This window comes from Mastomys coucha, unplaced genomic scaffold (genome assembly GCF_008632895.1).
Source record: "Mastomys coucha isolate ucsf_1 unplaced genomic scaffold, UCSF_Mcou_1 pScaffold21, whole genome shotgun sequence".
Classification (NCBI taxonomy): Eukaryota; Metazoa; Chordata; class Mammalia; order Rodentia; family Muridae; genus Mastomys; species Mastomys coucha.
The window spans coordinates 99639613-99665758 of record NW_022196904.1 but is presented as its reverse complement, the minus strand read 5'-3'; the positions used below and the strand labels follow the sequence as shown (position 1 = coordinate 99665758).

General features: G+C 40.1%; 1 protein-coding gene across 4 annotated transcripts in view; it reads left to right on the top strand.

Annotated features, from left to right (window-relative positions):
* The first annotated feature begins 1569 nt into the window (after positions 1-1569).
* Positions 1570-26146, top strand: part of Rnf141 (ring finger protein 141) — a 29450-nt gene continuing 4873 nt past the window's right edge. The window contains exons 1-6 of one of the 4 annotated variants that reach the window (XM_031387869.1): positions 1590-1673; positions 6564-6730; positions 8286-8479; positions 11484-11592; positions 17204-17385; positions 21138-21245. In XM_031387869.1, coding sequence (XP_031243729.1) covers positions 8337-8479; positions 11484-11592; positions 17204-17385; positions 21138-21245 — 542 coding nt within the window. In that variant the 5' untranslated portion in view covers positions 1590-1673; positions 6564-6730; positions 8286-8336. Of the gene's footprint in view, positions 1674-1725; positions 2156-4000; positions 4080-6563; positions 6731-8285; positions 8480-11483; positions 11593-17203; positions 17386-21137; positions 21246-26146 lie in introns of those variants that run through there. The other 3 variants (XM_031387868.1, XM_031387871.1, XM_031387870.1) reach the window with 3 other exon arrangements.

The window sequence follows — 26146 nt, the reverse complement described above, 5'->3', positions numbered from 1 at the left end:
CATGTCTGTGGAGTCATGCTCTAAGACAGTGAACATAGCTAACACCCTAAAATGTTCCTTCTTACTCTTTGAAGGTTTGGAGGACTGGTGTTTGAGTCTGAGCCAAGGCTTAAGAATGTTAGACAAGTGTTTTACTGTTGAGTCAGCCACCTCTAGTCTCCATTTCCTACCTGACACCATCGGCTAAGCAACCACTGATTGGACTTTGTCACTTAAGACTCCTGGGGGCGGGGCCATTCTAGAATTTTTTTTTTGGAAGGTCCATCTTCTTTCAGCCTAAGTATTTCAGATTCATCCACATTGTTAAGTGTGTCAATCATGTATCCTTTATTATTGCTGAGTAATATTCCATTACTTTACTTCAGTTATTTTCCATTCGCCTGTTGATATGTGTCATCGTGTTCCTATTGCTGTGAAGAGACACTATGACCACAGAAACTCTTACCAAAGAAAACAATTAATTGGAGCTGGCTTAGAGTTCAGTGGTTTAGTCCATAATAGTCATGGCGAGAAGCATGGCAGCACACAGGCAGACATGATGCTGGGGAGGTAGGTGGGTGGGAGTTCCACATCTGGATCAGCATGCAGCAGAAAGAGGAGAGCGACACTGGGCCTGGCCTAAGCACTGAAACCTCAAAGCCCACCCCCAGTGACATATTTTCTCCAACAAAGCCTTATCTATTCCAACAAGGCCACACTTCCTAATGGTGCCATTCCCTGTGGGCCTATGGGGACCATGTTCATTCAAAGCTCAGCAGGTATCTGATGCTGGTGTACTAGTCTTCATATGGATGTATTCTAGAAACAGAATGACAGGATTATGTGGTTGTATTGTTTGTGCTTAGGTTATAAAGAAATGGCCACAATCTCTTTCCACAATGATTGTATTGTTTTACATCCCCAACAGGAATCTATAATTCTAGTTGTTCATCATCTTTATCAATATTTAATATAGTTCTTTTCATTGTAGCCACTGTGGTATTGTATTGATAATTAATTTTCCTTCTCATTTGTATAATGACCTCAGACATTATTTCATGTGCTTATTTGCTATCCATAAATCTAGAAGACTCATCTAGTCTTTGGCCACTTAAAAAAATTGTGGGTTTTTTTTTTTTTTTTTTTTGAGGGTTAAGAATTGTGTATTCTCTCCATAATGAGATCTGACGCCCTCTTCTGGTGTGTCTGAACGACAGCTACAGTGAATTATGCCGGAGCGAGAAGGGCCGGCAGAGGTCCTGAGTTCAATTCCCAGCAGCCACACACATGATGGCTCACGGCCATTAGTAGCTACAGTGTTACTAATACACATAAAATAAATAAAATAAATCTTAAAAAAAATTGTGTATTCTAATTAAAAGTCCTTTGTTAAATATATTTTGCTTTTCCGAAGTCTGTGACTTGCCTCTTCATTTTTTGTCCTTTTTTACAAAATTATTTTATTTTATTGACTTTTATGTATGTGAGTATTTTGCCTGCATGCGCGTGTCAGCAGCCTTGAGCCACAGAAGCCTCTCAAGGCAGCAGGGGGGTGGAACTCCGTCTCCAGGAAACGCGCGAGGGCGTGGCCTTACGTCACTGAGGTGCGACTGACTTGCGGGCCGCGCCGCTGCCGCCTAGCGGGTTTTGCTTAGCAGCAACCGAGGCGCTGGGCGAGCGATGCCTTGAACAGGGTGAGCCTTGCAGCGCCGCCCCCTTGCTGTGTCCCTTCCCAGCCGGAACCGGTCCTGGAGCAGGGAGTGGAGGCCCGGGCATCACCAGGGTGTGGAACCAGGCTTCAGGGGAGCTAGGGCCTCGGCTGCGGACTTTGGGCACCGATTCCAGGGCGGGTGGATTCTCTGGGTCCGCCTTCGCGGTGGTGCTGAGGAAAGGTTTCAGGGACCAGCTCGAGCTGTTTTGAATCTTGGCGCTGGTGCACTGAGCAGTTTAGCTGTTGGTTAGCAGAGCAGGTGCGCCAAGGAGGGGCCGGGGGCCGGGGCGGGAGGGTGACCACAGGACGAGGCTTCTGAGGGGAAAGCCTGGGCCTGTGGTGTCGGCCAACCCTCCTACTAAACCCGCCCTTACGGTGCACCTGGGCCTTTGCTTATCAAGCTAATTGCTACCTTGAGAACCGACATTTAAAAAAAAAAGTTTCCTTGCTAATCATAATTGTAGGGTAAGTTGCCTTCTGTGTGCAGTTTCGTTACAAAAATGGGGGTTACTATTGTTGCAATTTGTCTCCAGCCTAACTATTTAATAATGTCAGTGTGCCTTCATATTCTGACCAAGCCCCATTTTCTGGTGCCCAGCATTTCATGTCCTTCTACTGGCGTACATGTAGCTCCAGTAACACTCCAGTTGCTTTTAATCTGTATTTCTCAAACTATGATTATCTTTTCCACATCCCCCCTTACCATGCTTGCTATAGAATGCTGTTCATCCTTCAGAATTTTACCTAGGCTGTGAACTGCCACCGGACTAATGGTCCTGATAGTTGTCTTTGAAAAATAATGCCTTCTGAATTCAGAACCCTCAGGAGTTGCATGGATTTTGTTTTACCTCTTTGTGCTGGCTGGTTTCAGTTTCTGTTTTCCTCCTTAATGTGATTGTGTTTTTCAAGACTGTTGTTTTTGTCATTTGGCATAAGGGAACTATATATATAAGGGACATATATGATATATATTCTTTGAATGTATCTAAATTCTCTTAACTAGAGAAAGTTGATTTCTTTTTCTAAAAAGGAGAGAAGGTGCGAAGAGAATATATTTTTTCTAAGTCAGAAGTGTACTTACTAAACACACTGGTGGTATTAGAACTCCAGCAATTATTCAGTACTCTGTTTATAGATTTTTCAGGTTTGTTTTGGTTTTTGAGATTTCTTTAGTTTTATTTTTCCTCCTTAATACCTTTGACCCCTGGACAGGCATTCTAGATTGTATACCGACTCTGACCAGCCTACTCATTAGGTATCTGTGTAAATTTAGAGTTTGTGTAAATAGTGAATAATAAGGTAAATAGTGTCCTTCCAGTCCCAGCTGTAGAACTTAGTATTACTAACATGGAAGATGTTACAAAACTTAATAAATTTCAAAGGTGCCTTTGATACCGTGACACCAGAAGTCAGCCTTGGGTCCAGATAGACTATACCTAGTGGCCAGCAAGTCCCAGGGATCCTCCTGTCTCTGCCCTCCTGGCACTAAGATCATGAGTGTGCTACTGTGATGTCTTTTCACGTGGGGTCAGGGATAGAACTGAAAGCCTGGTGCTTCCTGGAAGCGCTTTCCCAGCTGACCTCTTCAGCCTTCACTCAGTCGCCTTGCACTTTGATGGTCACAGTTTCCCTCTATGTCATTTCTGAATGGCTTATGTTTCACATTTTCAGGGAGTTCCTTGTGTGAGAATTATTAGTGTTGCAGTTGTTACATTCTTATAAGAAGTACTTGAATTACAACAACTCATTTGTTAGAAAAAGAAGTGATTAACTGTACGTGCCACCCACTGAAGAATGTGGCATATTCTTGGAATCCTTAATGTTCCTGTGAGTTTCAGAATAACAGCTCTTACTTAGAAAACCCTCAGGCTGCTGTTGAGAACCATATCTCTTTCTCACTAGAAGAGGTCACTCTTTAAGGAATCTTCACCACAGACATGTATGTATGTATTATCTCAGGGAAAAGTTTTCACAACTTTATCCATAAATATAATTTTAACTTCTATGTCATATTAGTATGGATGATTGAGCTAATAAAAGAATACTAGATGAATGATAAAAAAGTATTTCTATACTGACTAGAGAAATACTATATACTTATCTATTACCCAAGAGTACAGGTATGTGTCCTGAAGAGCTCATGGGGGAAGTAAGTAAAGTGACTTCATTGAATAGTACATGCTGTTCATATATAGATCTTCAAAGAGCAAAAAGGCAGGGGGTTGAAGGGTGGTTTCAGCAGATTGCTTTTGTGGACACTCATCTCAGTGGCTCCATACTACACATAGTAATCTTCATATTTTTACACAGGTGATGAAATTGGTTAGTATTGCTTAAATGCAGCATCTTCCCCCCAGCCAGTGTGAACACCCTCATTCTGTGCCCTCAGGTAGGCATGAGTCACTGAATCAGTTTTCTGTATATTAAATGCAATTATAGGAAAACAGTATGCTGCCTTACACTATAAGCCTTACCATTCAAGGTAGGGTACTAGGACACAATGCAACATTTTCTAATTTGAGAAGCAACAAAGGCTTCTTTTCACATGGATTTTGATGAGCAGTGTAGGGTATTAAAATAAGGCATTTGAGCATGAGAAGTCTTGTAAGGTACAAATACTTTTTGAAGCAGCAGCAGTCATGCAAAAGTACCTGCCTTTTACCGGGAGAAAGGAAGATATCTTACAGTCAAAGAGAAATCAGCACAAACTTTCCTGAGTAACTCGTTCCTTGATACTTTCCCACAGTTGAGCCCTACCCCCAACTCTATTGTCTTGTCATCTTTTCACAATTTACTCATCCTTGTCCAGTGAGTATCTGTGCTCTGGGTCCTAGTTAGAGCCTTATTTTCCTTGTGAAGACTTCCCCATACAGCATAGATGGTTTTCTCCTGTTTATTTCAGTTATTCTTGGGAACAGCTGGAGATCCAAAAGTAAAGGAAAGGACTGCTACCTCCCTACAAAGTCTAATTCAGTTGTCATGAGTTCCATTAAGTCTGGAGACCATTTCAGAAGTTTAGTTTACTTTGTTAGGTACTGTGTATGGATTGGAAGTTTCAGGCTGGCTGATTACAGCCTGTTTAGTAAGCTGATACAGCAAAGCTTGAGGAAGTAAAACTTCATTTGGAGAGCAGTGTTTCTCAACTTTGCTAATGCTGTGACCCTTAGATACAGTTCCTTATGTTATGATGACCCCAACCATAAAATTATATTTGCTACCTTATAACTGTTTTTGACACCATTACAATCATGGAAATATCTGTGTTTTATGATGTTCTTTTGGGATTGAGAATCGCTGGGTTAGACATTAATGCCTCCAGTTTGCACCTGGATAATTCTCTATGCCGTTCATTAGATAAACTCCCAATCTTTAAACATTTTCATAATATGTCATTGAAAAGTTCACATATATTACAGCAGCCATTGCTGGGTGGTAGGGCATTCTTACAATAAGTTTGGACTCTCTTACTTATCGACTAATCTGCTCTTTATACACATGTAAAAATCTCACTTCCTCTTCCATGTGACAGCTCATCAAATATTTGAACAGGCTATTGTGGTGCTCCCATCTTTACCTTGTTGTACTCTGCCACAGAGTTGCCTTGTTTCTGTTTCTAGACCCAAGACTTGAAAATGTTCTACTCTTTTAAAGGTGTGACTGCCTTGAGCTAAAAAATCAATCAATCAACCAAACTAAACTAAACAAACAAACAGATGCCCTCCTGTTTAACACAGTAGAGTGGGAGGCTCCTTGCTGTAGACATCTGCTTCTAGCAGGAGTTTAGAATTATTTTGACATCTTTGCTAGACCTATTAAAATGTTATTTTAATCTAAAACCTCAGGACTTCAGTTTTTGTTCTGCTTTAAAGCACACCTTACCTTGGTGCTTTTGTGCAGTGAGCTTTTCAGAACACATTCAAGAGTTAGTATCTTGCTATATTTATAGACTTAGCAAGTCTCTTTATTCAGTAGATATGGTTCATTCATTCTAGTTTCAGTCAGCCAGATTGGCAAGCATACCTAATCTTTAATTCCAGTGATCTGAGAAAAATCTTAAATATCCATCTTGACTTTGTGTTTTGTTTTGATGTCAATTTCTCCCTTCTCCGCGTAGCTCCAGTGTGTTTTATTCCCTCAGAAGTACTACAATCTACCTATCTCAGATTCTTTTGGAGACCTCTGCCTAAAATGTCCTCCCCATGCCCTGACTCTTACAAATCCACACTCAAGTGGTGCCCAGAATTTCTTTTCTAACTCAAGACCAGTGCCCTTGACTCTCTTCCAGGCTTTGAAGACACCCTGCACTTGTGTGGTTTAGTGCTTCTCATTGTGTAATTATATACTTATTTGTATGACTATTGCCCTTGCCTCACCTGTGCTGGTGCCCTGTGGTGCCAAGAACCCTGTCTTTTCAAGTTTGCTCTCCATCTTGTCCCTAAGACATAAGCACCACACGCAGTACTTTTTAAATATATTTTTATTTAGTAGTTAGTTTTAGTTTTCAAGACAAAGTTGCTTTGTGTAGTCATAGCTGTCCTGAACTCAATCTGTAGACCAGGCTGGCCTCTAACTCAAAGCCATCACCTGCCTCTGCCTCCCAGGTGCTGGGATCAAAGGTGTACACCACCACCACCACCACCACCAAAATAAACATAATTTTCAGAAAGACCATGTATGACAGTTGTTTTCAGCTGGCCTGTAGACATTTACTCATGATATTTCCACACATATGAGTCAGAACATGAAGAGTAAAGCTAGCATGCCATTTAAATATCTATATTCCTTAAATGTGAAGTTACTGCTTTTCTTGATAGAGTTTTCTTCCCATACCCTATTTTTCACTTTATAAGTTGTATTTTTATTTTTTTCTTAGGTTTTAGGAATTTGGGAATTTTTGTTTGGAAACTGTTCTTGCTTAGAATAAAATGGAGTTCAACACTATTGTATTTAGAAATGTCACTAGTTTGTGCCACCCATGAACCACTAAGATGAATTCCCTGGATACCTTCTCTAAGCTGGAAATCTTAATGGATATACTTGGTACGAATCTGTTATATTTGCACATATTTAAAATGTAATCTTTTGCCTTCAAAATTAGGTTTTAGTAGTCTGGGTTTCCTTCTTTTTCATTATCCCTCTAGTACAGTATTTATTGCTACCATATATGTTCAGATCCAAAATAGTAATGGAGTAATTTTGTTTTTAGTATAATTATACTTTTACTATATTTAAAGTAACTTTTAAATAACCCTCAGGCAGTACATTAAATTTTAATACTGAAAGTGATACATATTTATGGTCATATACTTTTAAATGTTTGTTTTTCTTGTGTGTGTCTATGTCTCTAGGACTGCACATGCTACAGTGCATATGTGGAGGTCAGAGTACAACTTTCAAGAGTTGGCTCTCTCTTTCCATCTTGTGAGTCCTGGGGATGGAACTCAAGTTGTCAACCTTGGCAGCAAGTGCCTTTGCCACCTTGCCAACCCTGTATTTATATTTAAAGCTGTAATGTCATTTTTATTAAGGGATAAATCAAGTTTTTTGCTGAAATTCTTTTGTATGTAATTGTTACTATTTGCTTTATGTGGTAAAGGTGTTAATTTGAGTAAAAGTAAAAGATTTTTTTAATGGTAAATGAAATGTTAATGGTAAATGAAATGGAGTTTCTTGAGGTGGGAGTTCAAAGTTCACATCTGTCTCATACCATGGACTTAACCATTTCTTTACTTATAGAATAAGGATATAGAAATACATCTACCCTATAGAATGCTGTGAATAATAAATGATGTCATGTCTGGAGAGCATTTAGTTTGGAGTATGACATATAGTAGACAGCCTGGAAGTGTTCTTAGAAAAATGCAGTCACTTGACTGCCTCCTTCCGTGTGTGTGTGTTTGTGTGTCTGTCTGTGTCTGTGTCTGTGTGTGTTTAATGACTTCTGGTTTGGTAGTTAGAGACCCATCCTTTTTCCAGTATCTTAGTCATTTAGCTGTATGATTCTGAAAATTTATCATAAATCTTCACTTTAAAGACTATGGTTAAATACATTGCATGTCAGATTCATTTGAGTTGACTGAATCCCCCTTTAAGGTGCTTGTAGTTTTTCTTTGCTTTTTGAAGGATGGGTGTACTGGATATTATTATGTCAACTTTATCTAAACTAAAGTCATATGAGAAGAGGACCCTCATCTGAGAAAGATGGGGCTGTAGGCAAGCTTGTAGGTCATCTTCTTAATTGGTGGTCAATGGGGGAGGGCCCAGTCCACTGTGAGTGGTGTCACCCTGGGCTGGTGATCCTGTGTTCTTTGAGAAAGCAGAGTGAGCAAGTCACACGGAGCAGGCCAGTAAACAGCATCCCTCCATGGCCTCTGCATCAGTTCCTGCCTCCAGGTTCCTGCCCTGTTTGAGTGGCTGTCCTGGCTTTCTTCCGTGATTAACAATGATAAAGAAATGTAAGCCAAATAAACTCTTTGCTCCCATGTTGCTTTTGGTCATGGTGTTTCATCACAGCAATAGTAACCCTAACTAGGACAAAGAGTATATTGGTGTTTTCTATACTTATTTAAAATAACTTTTGCATTGTGTTTAACAGAAACTATGTGAAGCAAAACTCTTTCTGAATTCTGAAAGACATCATTTCACCATGGGACAGCAAATTTCGGATCAGACACAGTTGGTTATTAACAAGTTACCAGAAAAAGTAGCAAAGCACGTCACCTTGGTTCGAGAAAGTGGCTCCTTAACTTATGAAGAATTTCTTGGGAGAGTAGCTGAACTCAATGATGTGTAAGGCTTGCTCGTCTTCATTCTATTTTCCCTTATATGCCCCTCTTTGTCATGACTGTAGGAGGTAACCACATGCACTGCTGGTGAGAATGAGCTTTTTTAGCATAAGTTAGAAAGAACTACATTGACTGACTGCTCTAAGTAGACTTTGGTGTAGTTATTTTAAAATGTAGAAAGGGAACAGAGGGATGGAGGAACTTAAAATGGTATTTAGAATACAGGCAACAGGTATAGGAAAGCAATTCTAAAATGTACTGCAGCTCGGCCTTTGTGTAACAAGAGACTAGTTGGCTTTTGTGTAAAAGTACTTGCACTTAAAGGAGCACATAAACAGAAGAGAATTTGCCACTGTCACTAAAGGAAGCATCCCAGTGTACCAGTGTGTGTCAGTGTGTGTACAGTGTGCAGTCTGTTGTTCACTAACTGCACATACAGTGAGGGGTCACTTTAAGTCTTTTCACCTCTCCTGAGTGACTCACTGTCTAGGATAGAGTGCCAGTTTCTCCACCTTGAACTTAGTCTTTATAGATTTCACCTCCGTTTTTGTGCTGATCGATGTAGAAGCTTTTAAAATTCAAAGGGCCCTTTGCCCTTGAATGGCCTCGTCCCCTATGCTTTCTCAGTATTGCTGGTTTGCTCCTGCTGTGGCAGATGGGTGGGTGACACTTTTTCCTCTGGTAGCACCTATGTCTACTTTTCTTTATTCTGTATCAGTCTTCTGTCTCTTTGGGAGTTTAATTAAAACTTCCCTAAAATATTTTAAATAATATCTTTAAAAATATTTGTATTTTATTTTATGTGTATGAGTTTTTGCCTGCATATGTTTGTGCACCACATGCATGCCTGGTGCCTGTAGAAGCCAGAAAAGGGCACCAGATGTGGGTGCTGGAAATTGAACCGAGGTCACCTGGAGGAGTAGTCAGTGCTTTTAACCTCCAAGCCATCTTTTCAGCCCCCTTAAGTAATATCTTAAAGGTTCTCTCTAGTCTCTTCTATCTAACTAGTTATCACTGAGCACATAATATACACCAAGCACTGTGCCAAGGGTTTAAGCATTTTAATTAGTTAACCATTTTAATTGATTACTCAAATATTAATGACACTTCGAACCATTTCTGAATTGGAATTTTCTTCCATTATCTTCCATTACTTCTTATTCAACCACCTCAAAGCCCAGGACCACTATATACAAATTTGTAGTAGTATAGTCACTATTAATAGCATGCAGTGATATGTATGCACTGGTTCCAGAGGCATTTATGACTAACGATATGAAACATGTTAGGTAAGAAGATCATACTTTCTTTATGAACATAGCTGTATTATTTTCAGCCAGTTATGAAGGCTAAAGGACAGTCTTAAGGTTTTATCAAGAATTGCTTTCTTTTAAGAATGCTGGATTTTACTTATTTAAAAAAGAAAAATAGCTTGTTTCTGAGGTCATATTTGTAAGGAGTAAAACAGGACCTAGAATTTAGTAGTATCAGAAGAAATGAATACCTTATTTTCTTGTTCCAGCTTATTTTTAAAATATACATTTATTTATTTATTTATTTATGGGGGCAGTGCACATGTAGAGGTCAGAAAATAACTTGCTGGGTAATTTGTTCTATCCTACCATGAGCGTCCCAGGTATTGAACTTAGGTGGTCAGGCTTGATGGCAAGGGCCTTACCAAGCACTGGGCCATTTCTCCAGTACTTTGTTCCAACTCCTAGGAGTTTAATAACATTTGCCATCTTTTAGTCCTTAAATTTATATATTTAAACTCAGATTATTTGATGAAACTTTGCTTACTGATCTAAAGATTCTAGGAAAAAAACTGTGCCCTGTTATATCACCTGTGTGCTTAAATTATTGGGTAATGGTATAAAAATACATTCCTTTTACTTATTTGGCACATGATATTTGAGTGGGTTTGAGGGGTTTGGTTTTGTTTATTTTGATGGGTTTCTTTTGTTGTTGTTCTAATAGTGTTGCGAAACAAGCCTAAGCTCTTGCCAGTGTCTGTATACTAAGCAATGCCAGCACTGTAGCTGGAAACTCATTTCCATGGGCTACAGTTGAACATTTCATAGGTGCAGTGCTTCCCACTGCCCTCCAGTCATGAAGTCAGTCCTACAGAGGTGTGGCTTGGTATCCAGGAAACAACTAGAAGCTGGCACAGCTGAGCTGTTTCCCTTGGCCAGTTGCTTTACTTAGCTGGAAGGCACTTACTGTTTGCAACTGTCCTGCTAGTGTTCAGAGAACAATCGGAAATAATAAAGGGAGCTGCAGTCTTGGGTCTTCAGATTGATCATAGTTGGTGTTGATAGCAAGATACTGAAAGTCTCTGTGCTAGCATGGCTTGTAACTACTTCATGAGGAAAGGGCAGTAAAACTATACTTAGTTCTATAAACTATTTGTTTTACCTGGCCAAATCCAAAATTACTATAAATTAAAAGTTTTCCAAAAGGTATGTTAATATGTTTATGTAACTGGATTCAAGCAAGAATATGGTATTCTTCAGGACTGTGTGCTTTTGGCCAGCATTTGTGTACACTAAGCCAGTAAACTTTTACTTAAAAAGTTCCAGGTTTCTTGGGCTATATTTGTCAGTGTTGTTCTTGCTTGTTTTCTTTTAAGCAGGCCTAGGCTGGCCTCAAGCTCTCCTTGAACTCCTGATCCTCCATCCCTCTATCTGCCAAGTGCTGAGCTCACAGGCTGGTGTCACCATGCCCAGCCTTGGAGTAATTTTTTTTCTAAACATCTTTTTTAGACACTCAAAGACCATTGAAATATAGATATGGAGATGAGTATTCCACAGAGCTTTTGACTTTAAAAATGTTAGAAACTGTGTGTTCAGAATATTCTCTGTTCCTGTGCTATAGGAGTATATTTATTATAATCACTTCTGCTGTTTCTGTATTCTTATTTCCTTCCCTGTTGGAAAGGGTTTCTTGAGTCTGGTTTTAAAGCTCTATTACCTTTTCATAAAAAGAACAATTATGCTTGCCTCTTTCAGAACTGCTAAGATAGCTGCTGGCCAGGAAAAGCATCTTCTCTTTGAGGTACAACCTGGGTCTGATTCCTCTGCCTTTTGGAAAGTAGTCGTACGGGTAGTCTGTACCAAGGTAAGATTGCTAGACTCTTCTGTTTTAGAGCTTATACTGTTCTGATAGTTAGGGGCACATTTAATAATTAATAGATTTTATAAATACATATCATTGATTTGTAGTCTTATAAAGCTTGGGGGGTGTCGGGGGTGTATGTGTGGTCTATATATGCATGTGTACATCATGGTCAAGGCCAGAGGTTGACATCTGGTGTCTGCCTCTCTGTCACTCTTCACCTTTCTTTTTTGAGGCAGGTTCTTTCACAGAACTTGAAGCTCACTTGCTGTTCTGTCTAGACTGGCAGTCCATGTACCCCACCCCTTGCCCAGGATCTGCTCTTCTCTGCTCCCCCAGCACTGGGCTTACATACACATGCCATTGTACCCAGATTTTATGTTGTTACTGAGTCACCGAGCTTGGGTCTTCATTGCTGTGTGGCTGGCTGGCACTTTACTGACTGAGTCACCTCACAGCATCATTTGATAATGTCGTTGCCTTCAAGCTGCTTGACTCTCACTGTTGTTTAATTGCCAAGTCACAGAGATGATTGCGATCAGAGGAAGTGGCAATCAGATCATGCCCACCGTCCAACAGTCTTCTGAAGCTTTGGCTGTGGAGCCCTCAAAGGACACCGTAGTTAGGTCTGAGATGAGACCTTAGAAGTTGGTTGTCTCAGGAAACCCCTTCTTTCGAGAACATTGGATTATATTCATGTAAGAACAATCTATAAGAGAGGTTGTAGTGATTTTGAGTTGTGGAGTGAACCTTTTATGAGGGACATACTATCTTGTAGTTTAGTTTTTTTTATTGTAGATAACTGCCAAAAATATCATGGAAGCTATTGCAGAAAGAAAGCTTCCTGCTCCCAGTAAGTTAATTAGAAGAGCAATTCTTAGCCACAGGCCTTCGAGAGGAAATGAGTTTTACTAGCTCTCCTTCAGTCTCAACCCTCTTCTAAAAGATTAGACAAGCCATACAAGCCACAATTTACACAGTTGTGAATGCCTGGAAGTCCACTCCTAACCAGTCAGACTCTGCTCAGATGAGTCACTAACAGTCTGAAATACATTACAGAGATGATGGTACTCTGTTTATGGACATGGATGGAGCCTACTGTTGTTAAGCAAATCTTAAAGGATAAAAGGTAGTCTGAAGAGTTAGAGTTATCTCAGAAGATGATTTAAGAACACTGGATTTCATTTATTACAGAAAGGAAAAAACTTTTTATGATATAATTTTATGATATAATACATATGATAATGTGTGTGTCTGTGTGTACATTACTAGAATGAATGGGATGATATACTGAAAGTAAATGTTAATGAGTCACAGACCCTAGAGATTACCTTGATAGTCTGTCTTATTCCCCTGGTGGGTTATCAGTTTTACCTCTGCGTGTTTTACTTCTGGTTGATTCAAGCAAATATGTGAGCAATTACACCAGGAACCCAGAATACAGGCAGGTGCCATGTCCTTAAGGAAACTGGTCACAGTTCAGGCCCCTGTCCCTTCTACCATAGACTCTGCTAATCTCCACACCACCAAACCCTCCATATTCCAGTTTATATAGCTGTGAAATGCCTTTTCTGAAGCACAGCTCTCCTCAGCTCACCAACCTGCTTAACACACTGCAGTCCTCACTGCCTGCAAAGCTCCCTTGCTCCTGTATGTGGCATTCATGGCTCCTAGCATATGACTCCAGACTTCTTTTCTGCTTTATTCACTATTCTTTCTTACACTCTATGCCCACCAATGTTGAATTGGAAGTGTTAACTTTTAGAATGCACATCCTCTGTTCACTGAGTTTTCTCAACTAGGATGTCTGTTCTTTCCGTTGCTTGTGAGGGTCATCAGCTATAAGTCACATCACTCTTTTTAAACTAGTTTAAACAAAAGCTATGTATTTTTTCATGCATCTGCAAATTCTGATATACTTGTTTCAGAGCTGGTCACAGGGCCAGGAGATCTCCATAGCCCATTGGTCAATATTCACTTATACCCATCCCTCTCTTATTTGTAGAAAGAATTGATTGGTTTAGATCAGACCAACTAGTATTGACTCCTCAGACATTTTAGGGAGTGGGGAATGCCTGAATAAAAGCAGGCATGCAGGGCGGTGGTGGCGCATGCCTTTAATCCCAGCACTTGGGAGGCAGAGGCAGGCGGATTTCTGAGTTCAAGGCCAGCCTGGTCTACAGAGTGAGTTCCAAGACAGCCAGGGCTATACAGAGAAACACTGTCTCGGAAAAAAAAAAAAATGTTCAAACTCTGAATACTGATCTTACTCTGAAGGAGTCAAGTGGCACCCTCATCCTTCTCTGGATGTTTTGGGCTGGCGAGATAGCTCAGCGGTTAAGAGCACTGACTGCTCTTCCAAAGGTCCTGAGTTCAAATGCCAGCAACCACATGGTGGCTCACAACCACCCATAATGAGATCTGATGCCCTCTTCTGGTGTGTCAGAAGAAAGCTACAGTGTACTTATGTATAATAATAAATAAATCTTAAAAAAAAAAAAAAAAAGCTGGCATGCCAGCAACTAAAGTGGAAAAGCAGTCACTCTTGCATGTTCAAACTTGATCTCGACAGGCCCATCTCAGATACCATTTTATCTGTAGTCTCCCTTCACAGGAATTCTCTTGCCTCTTCTAGTTCTTAAATGTTTCTTTTACCTTAGAACCTTTCTTACCCCTCAGCATCCTCTCTCCATGCCTTATCTGATTTCCATGCACCCTAGTTTGTGCTCTGTTTTTCTCCCTATCATGAAACCTGCATGTAGCAGGGGGTTCTGTGTTATGCACACTATGTCTCTAATTTCTAGCGCATTGTATATCATAACTATAATACTTGCATTGTGGACACTCGGTGAATACAGGAATTCTGTTATTAGAACAGTTATTGAATGACCCATTTCACTAAATACAGTTAGATCCTTATATGAATGACCTCATACTTTATTTCTTCTGTATTGTGCAGTTTCAAAAGAACACTGGCCCACTTCCCTCAGCTCTGAAGGCTTATTCTAGAAGCTTCTGTAAATCTCCTGTCATGTTTCATTTGTTCTTTGTACCTGGTCTTAACTGCTTTGAGGGTTCTTCTTTTTCCCACCCTTTATTGTCACACCCATCTCCCAGTTTCACCCCCTAACACTAGATAGAGAAATAAGAATAGAAGAAGAGGGAGAGAGGGAAGGTAGGAAAATCTCTGAATCTAATTTCTTTCATTTTGTTTCTTCTTTGACCATGGCTACTAACAAACTGCAGCCAACCTCCCTAAATGACCAAAAACCCACCTTGCCTTTCTGGGCTCTAGCATCTGTGTGCCCTCTGGAAAGTTCATGGAATTCCAAACATCACATCATCACAGAAACATCTGCAGCTGGCAAAACCATGCCTATGCTAGAGCACGAGGCAAATCACAGTCAGCTGCTGCAGACAATCTGTGGCAGCCCCACGACCCCACACCTGGGATTAAAGTGAAAACACTTCTTAGAATATTTCTGTGTTTTTAAAGAAATCAAGTCACTACAGCCCTTTGCTCTTTGTATGCCTTTTTATTACAAAGAACCTTGTATGTTTGAATCTCCACATAGATATTAGTTTCTCAAAATTTAATCAGATATTTGATTATTAGATACAATCCCACATTTTCATGTTATGAAATCTGGCCCATTCTTGTGTCTCAATTTTTTTCTACCTTCTCAGAGAGTAAAAAAATTAATAAATGAAAAGTTATAACCTTCATTTTCATCCAAACACTGCTGTGATAAATATGTACGTCTGTCTTCTCATATTTCATTTCCATGATCACATTTCACAGTCTTAAGGCTTGCTGTCACTTCCTCTGTTCTTTGTCTCTTTGAAACAGCCTTACTGTGATCCAGCCTCCTGGGTCCTGGGCTTGTTTGAGTGTACACTACCACACACAGCCAGTCCATCTCACTACATCGTTTCTAACCTTGTATTTTCATTTATTTTGATGCACAGGTAAGATTTCTCAACTTCTGTCTCTACAGTCTTTGGATATTGTTGTTACTTTTTGTTATTTGTTTGATTTTGAAACAGGGTCTCATTACATAGCCCAGGCTGGCCTGCAACTCATTCTGTATCACAGGCTGGCCTTAAACATGAAGCTGTCCTCCTGCTTTAACCTCTTGTATGCTGGGATTATAGGAATGTACCACCATTCTTAGCTTCGTATAGACCTCTCTACCACCTCGTCTGCTAAGAAGAAGTCTTTCCTACCTGTAATCAATCTGATTATCCCACGCTCTTTAAGACTTTAAGATAATACCCTCATTTGACCGACTTAGTTTTTTCACATAGTATACATGTCCCACTCTGATTTTCTGAAGTCTTCTGAAAGTGCTCAAAGATACAATCTCTGGAAGATCTCCAGGCCACTTGTTCTACTTCATTTGTGAAACTGCAAAATTAAATTGCTTTCTGTAGTTTAATGTAGCATCCTGGTTTTAGTTTAAAAGTAGAAAATAGAGCATATAAATATATACAAGAAAGGGGCTGAAGAAATAACTCAGTTAGTAGAGTGTATTGCATTTGATCCCCAGAACCCATGTTTTTGTTTTTGTTTTGTTTTGTTTTGTTTTGCCAAGCATTGCAGGACTGAGGAGGCAGAGTCAGGTAGATAGATCCCCGAGGCCTACTGGTCTGTAAGTCTGATAGAATCAGTAAGTTCCAGCCAAATAAGAGAACTTCAGACAGACAGACAATTCAGACAGACATTACAGTGTCCTGAGGAGTGATACCCAAGGTTAACCTCTGGCCTTTACAAACTCATGCACACACAAAAAAGAGGAGGAGAAAGAAGAAGTAGTTATTATCATCCTTACAGTTGTCACAGAAAAGCATAAATAAATCCTTTATTGAAAATTAACTTGTACTGCAGGAGCTGGATCTAGACCCACTGTACATTTGTAGTAAATGTGCAGCTTGGTCTTCATGTGAGTCCCCTAACAAATGGAGCCAGGCTATCTTGGTCTCTATTCTCTGCCATTGGATCTCCTCCTACCTGGACTGCCTGGTTGAGCCTCAGTGGGAGAGGATATGCCTAGTCCTGCTGGGACTAGATGTCTCAGGGTAGGTTAGTACCCAAGGGGAGGAGGAATAGAGGAAGAATTTGGAAGAGAGGAAGGAGGGGGGTCTGTGATCCAGATGTAAAGTGATTAAAAAAAAAAGAAAAAGAAAAAATTATTAGTTTATAATGATAGTACATGCCTGTAATGCTAACACTCAGGAGGCTGAGGAAGGGGATCTCTAGTTCTAGGCCAGCCTGAGTGGCATAGCAAGCTCATGTCTCAAAAAAGAATTAATTAAAACACCATAGTGAAAAAAATGAATAATCTCTAAACTTAATTTCTCAACTCCAGGAAAGTCACCTGATGTTTTCAACTGGAGATAGGTCAGTACTTGATCAGCCTTGCAAGGGAATTTTGGATGTCAGATGGGAAAATTTAGTAAGTTCTCTGATGAACCACACAACTGAAGAAAATGTGTATGTTCTTTTATTTAGACTCTTATTTTCCTAGGTATATTGCGCACTGTAAAGTTCTATTTCCCAGGATATTTGACTGACTGCTATGTGTCTATGTTCCCCCTCCCTTTGTGTTTCTAGATTAACAAAAGTAGTGGCATTGTGGAAGCATCGCGGATCATGAATTTATACCAGTTTATTCAGCTATATAAAGACATCACAAGTCAAGCTGCTGGAGTGTTGGCTCAGAGCTCCACTTCTGAAGAGCCTGATGGGAACCCATCCTCTGTCACATCTTGCCAGGCTAGTCTGTGGATGGGCAGGTGTGTGAGCCACAGTACAGTGAATAGGCAAATGCTAAGATCACAGTACATTCTCTGTAGCGCTCTGTGACACCCTCAGTTCTGTTCTGATGTCTCAACCTGTCATAGGCAGGTCAGTTTTAGGTTAGTCTGTCCTTCCTTTATTTCAGTCCCAGATTAAGGCGGCTCACAGCAGGGAATGTTTGTCAGCTCACTGTCCAGGAATCCACTTTCTGTCTCTTAACATTTGGACAGGAAATACTGATGCCTCTCTTTAACAGATTTTTAAACAGTCAAAGCCCTATATAAAATTAGGTCCAAGAATCTGGCAAAATCATAGCAGAAGTTATTTAGTTGGAAGTTAAGTTTTGAAACGTTGTCTTCAGGCCTTGGTGTCTACTCAGGGAAGAAAAGCGGTGCACATTTGGACGCTGCACAATAGGAGGAAGTGACATCAGCAGCGGTTTGCCGTGATGGTGCTTGTTCACTCGGGCCTCATATACTGCTGTCCTTTCTGAGCTCTCCTCCCATGCTTTTGGTGTGTGAAAGCGCCTACCTGTTGCTGCTTGATGTGACATAATTAAATTTGTAAATACCTCATTGGAAAAGGCCTCTGTAGTTCCAGGCATGTTAACATTCTGTCTTACTGTGACACTGGGTGGCAAGATGCAGAATCTGCATCAACTGTGCCCTCCTTAGGTGTAGCAGTGTATCTGACGGGAGCTTTACTCTATTGCTCCAGTTATAGTTGCATTTCCCTTCACTCATAGTCAGCGGGTTTCCTCGCCCTGTGCTGTTGTAGTTGACTTGTACTTTCCACTTGGACCTCCTTGTTAGGTGTACTAGTGGGCCGTGTTACCAGGCCACTGTGTGAGTGTCACGGTGCTGTAGCAGTGTTAAGTAAGGCCTGTCAGAGGTCTGATTTTCTGCTCTTTTCTTGTCTGACATCAGGGTGGTGATCTTTTTCTAAGTGTTTTGAAAGCTGAGAGTGGTTTTTTACTTGCCTCTGTAGCCACACCACAGCAAGTAAAAAGTTCCTGTTGCGGTCATCTTCAGGAAGGTGGTGAAAGTGTGACTCAAAGACTGGGAACTCAGTGCCAGCTGGTTGGGTGAGCCAGCAATTGGTTTTGTGTGTGAGCCTCCAGTGGTACCCTGGGACCCAGGTCATAGAAAAAGAAGGAGAGTCTGGGGGCCTTCTGCAGTTTTGCTTCATGTTGGATATGCAGTTCCATTAATGACTAGTGTTTGTGCAGTACTTGCAGTTCATTAAATCCTAACAGTAACTCCACAGGAATACGGTTGATCAGATGAGGAAGCAGGTTTAGAAGAGTAAGTGCATGACTAAATGCTGACATAGCTGAGGCTCACGTTTAGCCCATTGCAGCTCAGTGGTTTGGAGGAGGGGCTGGAGATTGGCCAGCTCTGTGGTGCTCCCATGCCAGTGATCCCAGGAGCTGCTCTTTCTGTGCTCTGCACTATGATGTCTGAGCCATAGTTCACCAAATGGAAGCCAGCTTGTACTTACGAGTTACATTACTACTAGCTCCCACAGCTCTGTGAGACTCACTGCCTCAAAGAAGCCATCTTCTTCTCTCCCAGGTAGCTTTACTAGTGTGAAAGTTTTCCTTTTCCCTTGTGCCTCAGAGGAGTCTGGCCCTCTGAGGGCAGCACAGCAATGGCCTGTGCTCGAGCTTTCACTCTTGTCTCTCATCAGTTCCTCACCTTTTAAAGAGGATGAGGGTGATGGCATGTGCCCCAGAGCACTGTCAGGCAGTTAAGTGAGTTAATAGATGGGACACACAGAAGGTACCCAGCACGTAAAGGTATGTGTGAGTGAGTTGTCCGTTACCATTATTAGTAAATCATTAGCGCGCCCTTGAGTGCAGAGGCTATGCCCTCTGGAATCCACCAAACAAATCTGATCTCTTCCACCCTTCAAATGTTTGAAAACTACTCAAATTCCTATTAAGCCTTGCTCTCCAGAGTAAGTGTCTCCAGCCTTTGTTCACGTGGTTCTCCATACCCTAGAGGCTGTCCTGTCACTGTACTGCTGGAAAGGTACAGACAGTGTGGGCATGGAGTAGCTTCCTCCAGCAATCTCTGTCTCATTCTTCTCGGGCTACAGTGCTGTTATTTATAGCTGTCTATTCCTAACTCTGCAACTTTCCTGTCAGAACACCCTGCCACTCTTTAGGGAGTCTGTTGTATTCTCTGTTGCTGACACCCTCAGGTGAAGATTTGAAGCCCATTAGCAGAAATACCAAGTCAGTGGATCTGAAAAGGCATTAAAATATCAGATATGTATATAGATATTAATATGTCTATTTATATGTGGTTGATGTATTGTGTATAGGTGTGTATACACAAATGTATATGTGAGCACACATATCAGAATCATATACATGTAGGTTTTCATCCATTTCACTATTTCACTTCAATGGGCATGCTTTTCTCTATGACCTAAACAAACATTAATCTGTTACCTCCCCTTAACGGTATGTCTGTTGTAATGCTCCTTAAACCAGCCCCAGCTATCTCTCAAGAGCACTAAGACAAGGTTCTACCTGGTTTCCCTCTCTGTAGTCTACCCTTGCTCTCCACTCAGTTAACTTTCCTGAAGTCCTGTATCAGCAGGAGCTCATGCTGCTTCTAGTTTACTGTTAGAGCAAATTCAGAGTTAGTATTTTGACATTAAAGAATCAGATTGCCTTTGCTATATAATCAGCCTTTTCCTCTTGGTTTAACTCCTGAGCATCATGCAGCTTTACACACACACACACACACACACACACAGGTTTCATGTTTTCTTTTATGCCTCCATGGCTTACTCTATGCTCCTGGTTCTCTGTCAAAGTCCTGTGATTTTTTTTTCCTCTCACATTTCCAAAAGTATTTAATTTACTTGGCACATACTATTTGTGCTGTGCATTTGACATTTATTTATATTATGTTCAGGTCAACAAATTCCAGTGTTATTGCCAACTTTCATGCTGTGCTATGAATACAGCAGGGAATGGAAATGATATCAGACACAGCTCTGTCCCTTAAGGAGAGTGGGACTATACTTTAAACAACAGGAAAGCACGAAGAATTGAAAATCATTTAGGCAACATTAACTAATCTATGGAGTGACTAACCATGGAACAGCTGTATGCAGTTCTTAACTCATTTAATTGAGGCAGAAGTTGGTTTTGAAAGCAGAAGGAAATGGATATTTTAAGCTGAGCTACTGGAGTTGGAATTGACTAAACTGCATTGCAAAAGAGCAGGGCATCTCCCGCATCTCCCTAAGTCTGAGCTGTGCTCCAGCCCATTTGTGTTTTCTCCGGAATCTGATACTGAGGATGCTGCTGCCACTTCTCCGATACTGCAGTGCCACTGTAAGGCCCTAATGAGGAGGCATCTGTGTGTCCTTTATGGCAAATAAATTATATACTGGTTGATTTCCTGTATGTAAATTCAGTATGCCTAAAATAGGCTGAGTTATTTCAGAAAGACTTGAATATGCAGTTTTTGTTCAGATTTAGTTTTCTTTAACCTGCACAGGATTTATCTTTTATAGTCTTTAGAAACTTAATATTAGTGTTTCTTCCCTAATATTCTTGCTATGTCCAAAAGATGGTAATTTTGTTCTGACCTTCGCTCTGCATATCAGTCGTGCTGTGATGTATACACAGCATGTGGGTGTTGGCTAGTGCTTTTTAAGGCAGTGAGACAAAGTAGGAAGCATCTGCACAGAGACTGCCATTGTCCAGCTCAGTTGTCACACTCAGGGTGAAGCAGCTGACGGATGAGGAGGAGTGTTGCATCTGCATGGACGGGCGAGCTGACCTCATCCTGCCCTGTGCTCACAGCTTCTGTCAGAAGTGTATTGATAAATGGTAAGTTATCCACTGCCCTTGGGGATAGCAGAGGTCAGCTGGGAATGTGAATAAACAGTTGGGAACACAGATACTTGAGTGCTAACCATGAGAGCTTTGCTCTGAGTCCTCTGAGTAGTCCTCTGTGGTATGCTGCCCCCAGTTCATTGTTTTTATATCTAGTGCATGTTAAGTGTAGAAGCACAGCATGGCTTTGACACATTTACTTTAAGAGTCTTGATGCCTGATTTGGATCTGGAATCAGTTTTCTTTTTTACATCCCCCAGCCCCATAATTCTCTATATGTGTGTAGAGGAACCAAACCCTCAACTGTGGGATCTGGAGAGATAGTAGGTCAGCTAATTAAAGTAATTTTCTTACAAGATGATAGGACATTTAGGATTTATAATGACTTCCAGTAAGCTACATGTATCTAAATATAAATGCTTTCATTTATGTGCACACACATGAAAGCTGTCACAACATGAAGAGCAAACTCATCACTCCCAGAATCACCTGAAGCCTGATTCTTAGGCAGCTGTTAATTGCTTTTATTTGCCAACAATACTTTGAATTTGCTAGATTTTTTAAAGTAGCACCATACTAAGTGTTCTCTCTGTTGTCTAGCATTGTTCACTCATGTAATCAGCTCAAGATTTAACCATGTTGTAAGTAGATAATTGGCAGATAAAGGCTTCTCTATCTGTGGACAAGTAATTTTATGGACATCTATTTTGACTTTTTCTTGGGTGGCTACCTCAGGTGGCCAGGTCATATAGCAGGTGTTTCTCAAGAAATTGCCATCTCACTCCCAAAAGAAGTCACACTTTTTAAAAAAGTGGTTTGTTTGTTGAGACAAGATCTAGCAGTGTAGAGACCAAAAAGGTCTCAACTGGAATTTGTGGCAATTCTCCTGCCCCAGCCTCTCAAATTTGGGATTATAGATGTGTGCCACCATGCTTGGCTCCTTCTCATCTTTTTTTGTGCCCTCCCAATACCACATAGGAGTTCCACTGCCTTTGCCTGTGCCAGCCTAAATTGTAATCAGGCATGGGCAGTGTCTGTGGCTCTCCCTTACATCCCCTACCGGCTGCCGAGTTAGCATCTGTGCATCTTAAGTGATGGTCTAGTCAAGGCTCTGCCCCTTTCATTATTAGAATTATTATCATAGGACTGTTCAGGTTTTCTCTCCTTCTATGGTTTGTCTTCTTTCTCTCAAGAATGTCTTTGAAGGGGAAATTTTTGTTTCAGTGAGGCTAAATGTCAGTTTGTGACAGTGACTCTTTCTGTACAATCTTTCCTGCTCCAAGAGCACAGAAGTTATTAATCTTCTACAATTTAGGGTTTCACATTTAAGCCTCTACTCTAGTTTTATACAATTTGCTGAAAGAGTTCTGTACTCTTCTTCTATCCTCTGATATAAGTCACTCCAATCTCATGCTGTCCTGGTCCCTGCTGCCTTACAAGTCTCCCTGTCTAGAGGCATGTGCACCAATCTGTATGTTTTAATAAGGAGTTTAGAATTAGTGTATCAGGCTTCACAAAGGAGCCTGGAGAGACATTGATTGATACTGTATTGACTATATCAGTTTGGGACAGTTGGTTTCTTAATGTTAAGCCTCTGATTTCTGCAGGCAGTTTTCTAGTTTTCAGTGTTACATATCTCCAGTGGAGGTGGTTTTGAATATTTTATAGTTTTGTGCTGTTCTAAATAGTTTTTGTTTGTTGCTAGTACATAAGAAGACAAATAGTTTTATATCCATCTTATATCCTGAAGTCTTACGAAATCCACTTATTTTTTGGTAGCCTTCTGCAGATTCAATTGAAAATCTTGATGATTCTATTAAACATCTGAACATTGTTTTCCAAAGATACTTTTTCTGTTACAAAATTCTAGGCCGAGAGTTTTTCCTCCCAGGCTTCAGTGTTGGACTCCACTCCACTCCTCTTTTGTATTGTAGGAGCCACTGTCTCCATATCCTCCTCTGGGGCAGTGTGCCATCTTGTCTCTTGTGGTTATTGTAAGGTCTTTATCTTTCTACTGCTTTTAGGCAATCTGAGTAGGAGACGCCTTGTCACCACCCATCCACCCAGGTTTCTTGTGCTTAGAGTTTGTTGATATAGTACGGTGATGGTACTGTTGCTATTGGAAGTTTTTCAGCCATTGTTTCCTCCAATCTTGTCTGTCTGCTTTTCTCTACTTCTTTCCTTGGCCCCCATTACTATGTATTGACCCTGAACTTGTCCTCTGTCTCAGCCATTGCTCTGTGGTCACACTCATCAGTATCTTGGTGTTTGCTTACCTCATGTTTTAGCCTCCGTTTCTGTGTTCAGTGGGTATGGAGACTCTAGTACAGTGACTGTACTTACTTTATTTATCTGCTAGTTCTAACGTCTGGTCAGTTTTTCATTGCTCTTATTGCTTTCCTCTTCATCATGTCTTACATCATGTTTTTCTGCTGCTTATCTGCCTTCCAGATAGGACTTTTACCTATCTAGATAGTAAATATTTTTTTAATACTGTAAATAATCAAGCTTTGTTTTGAAATATGGTTTTCTTACTTAGAAGGACTTTGACCATTTGGGGTCCTTTTACAGTTTGTGACGAACAAAGTTTAGTTTCCTGTTACTCATTTCCCACGGATGAGACAAACTCCTTCAAAGTGCTGTACTTCATGCTCCTAGAGTTGGAAGCACACTGATGCCCTCTGTGGCCTTCACATGCATCTCTCAGAGCTTCAGTCTCCTGGCATTTGCCCACACTGGCTGGCTGTAGTGGTCCGTGAAGGGCCTGCTGTCTCTTGGCACTTCTCTCTGTGGCTCTCTGCTATGCAGTGTTCTGCCCTGTGAACTCTAGCCACCTTGGCCTCAACTGTTTCTTCAACAGCCAGCCAGGCCTCCGAGGTCCCCTGCTTCTTTTTCTGAGTCCTGGAAACTCACAGGACAGCAGACTTGCAACCACAGGCTCACTTTGCTTCTCACCTGTGGGAGTAACTCCTGTTTGATGTCCAGTGCTTTATATCAAACCCCATCTAACACCATTCTTCTGGATATGTGTGTTAGCTGTTTTTAGTGAGAAGATAAATCTGCAGAATTTGACTGCTTTTAAATTGTGATGTTTTATGTACAGAAAAGCCTATCTTGTAAACAATCCCTGGGGAACCCAAAATCAACCAAATAATGTATGCCAACTCTGAATTTCACATCTAGTTTTTGGAATAAGTTTCTCAGTTTTTGTACAAAAGCCAAAGCACAGTTGCTAAACTGGTTGTTTTGGCCCTAGATTTCACTGAGAGATGAGGAAAAAAACAAAACAAAACATCGCCTTTTCCTTTTGTAATCTATTTCTAGCTCAAACATGGTATTTAAGTTTCTGAAATAGTATCTGATAAGAGAAATCCCTTTACAAAACTTACTCTTAACTAATCATGTATGTGTTCTGTGTCAGAAATTGCTCTGCATTTGGGTGTCACCTCCAGTCTTAAACTCAAATGTTCCATCCTATACAATTTCCTTAAGTCTTCTTGATTTTAAACCAAAGGACATTTTATCAAATTTTTTTTTAAGTTTTATTGCTTTATGGTGACAAAAGTTACATGATTTCAATTTATCTGAATTTGTTAACATTTAAAAACATATTTTAAGTAAATAGAATTAAATCACATTCTTGTTTTCCTTTTGTACCCCAACTCCTCCCAGAGACCCCACCTTCAATACCTACAATATCTTTTTTTGTCATATCCTTTAAAATTTATAAAATATTATAACAATAAAAATGAGTATTACAAAAGTTCTTTGATATAAAACAATAATCAATTTAACAGTCTTATGTAGATGCTTGTCTACAGCAATACCGAAAATATGTTTTTCTCAATATACATTTTAAATAACTCCAAATGTATTAACTGTATATTTCAAAATAATACATCACTACTAATATATTCTTAAATGAACATAAATATATAAAGTGGTTTTGCTTGTTTGTTTGTTTTGTATTTAGTAGAGCTTAAAATCTTGACTCTTACTGTGGTAACTTGATACAAGAGTTACAAATGTCAAGCAAAGCATTCAGTCTCACTCTGTTCTCTTACAAGCCCCCTCCTAATTTAATTGTCTACATTTCTTTTAGGTATATAAATACTTTTAAAATATGTAAGCTGTTCTGAAAACCATAGTATAATGTAAAAACATAAAATAAACAATACTACTAATAGAGGCTGAGATAGGAGAAGCAAGATCTCAAGATCATTGTGTTGTACACAGCAAGACACTGTCATGAACAAACAAGCTGAAAGTATATATGGATTGTGTAATATTGGACCTATTTCTCCAATTACCAAATTAGACCATTGGATGATAGTCAATAAATTTCTAATTCCTCATATTTTTGGATTTCAATTGATTGGGATATGTTGGTAATATTAATTTTCATATTAAGATATTAAGAAAAAGTAATTGTTACTTCCTGTTGTTTTTGTTGTAAGAGGTGGAATTAGGTTTGTATGGATTTGTTGAAAGATTACTTTCTTTCTTCTTCTAGGGTGTAGTTTTGCTCCGTATATTGATGTTTTCCATTTATTATCCTTTGGAGGACTGGATTTGTGGAAAGATATTGTAGAAATTTTGTTTTGTCATGGAATATGTTGTTTTCTCCATCTATGATAATTGAGAGTTTTGCTGGGTATAGTAGCCTGGGCTGGCACTTGTGTTCTTGTAGGGTCTGTATGACATCTGCCCAGGATCTTCCAGCTTTCATAGTCTCTGGTGAGAAGTCTGGTGTAATTCTGATAGGCCTGTCTTTATATGTTACTTGACCTTTTTCCCTTACTGCTTTTAAAATTTTTTCTTTGTTAAGTGTTTTTATTATTATGTGACAGGAGGAATTTCTTTTCTGGTCCAGTCTATTTGGAGTTCTATAGGTT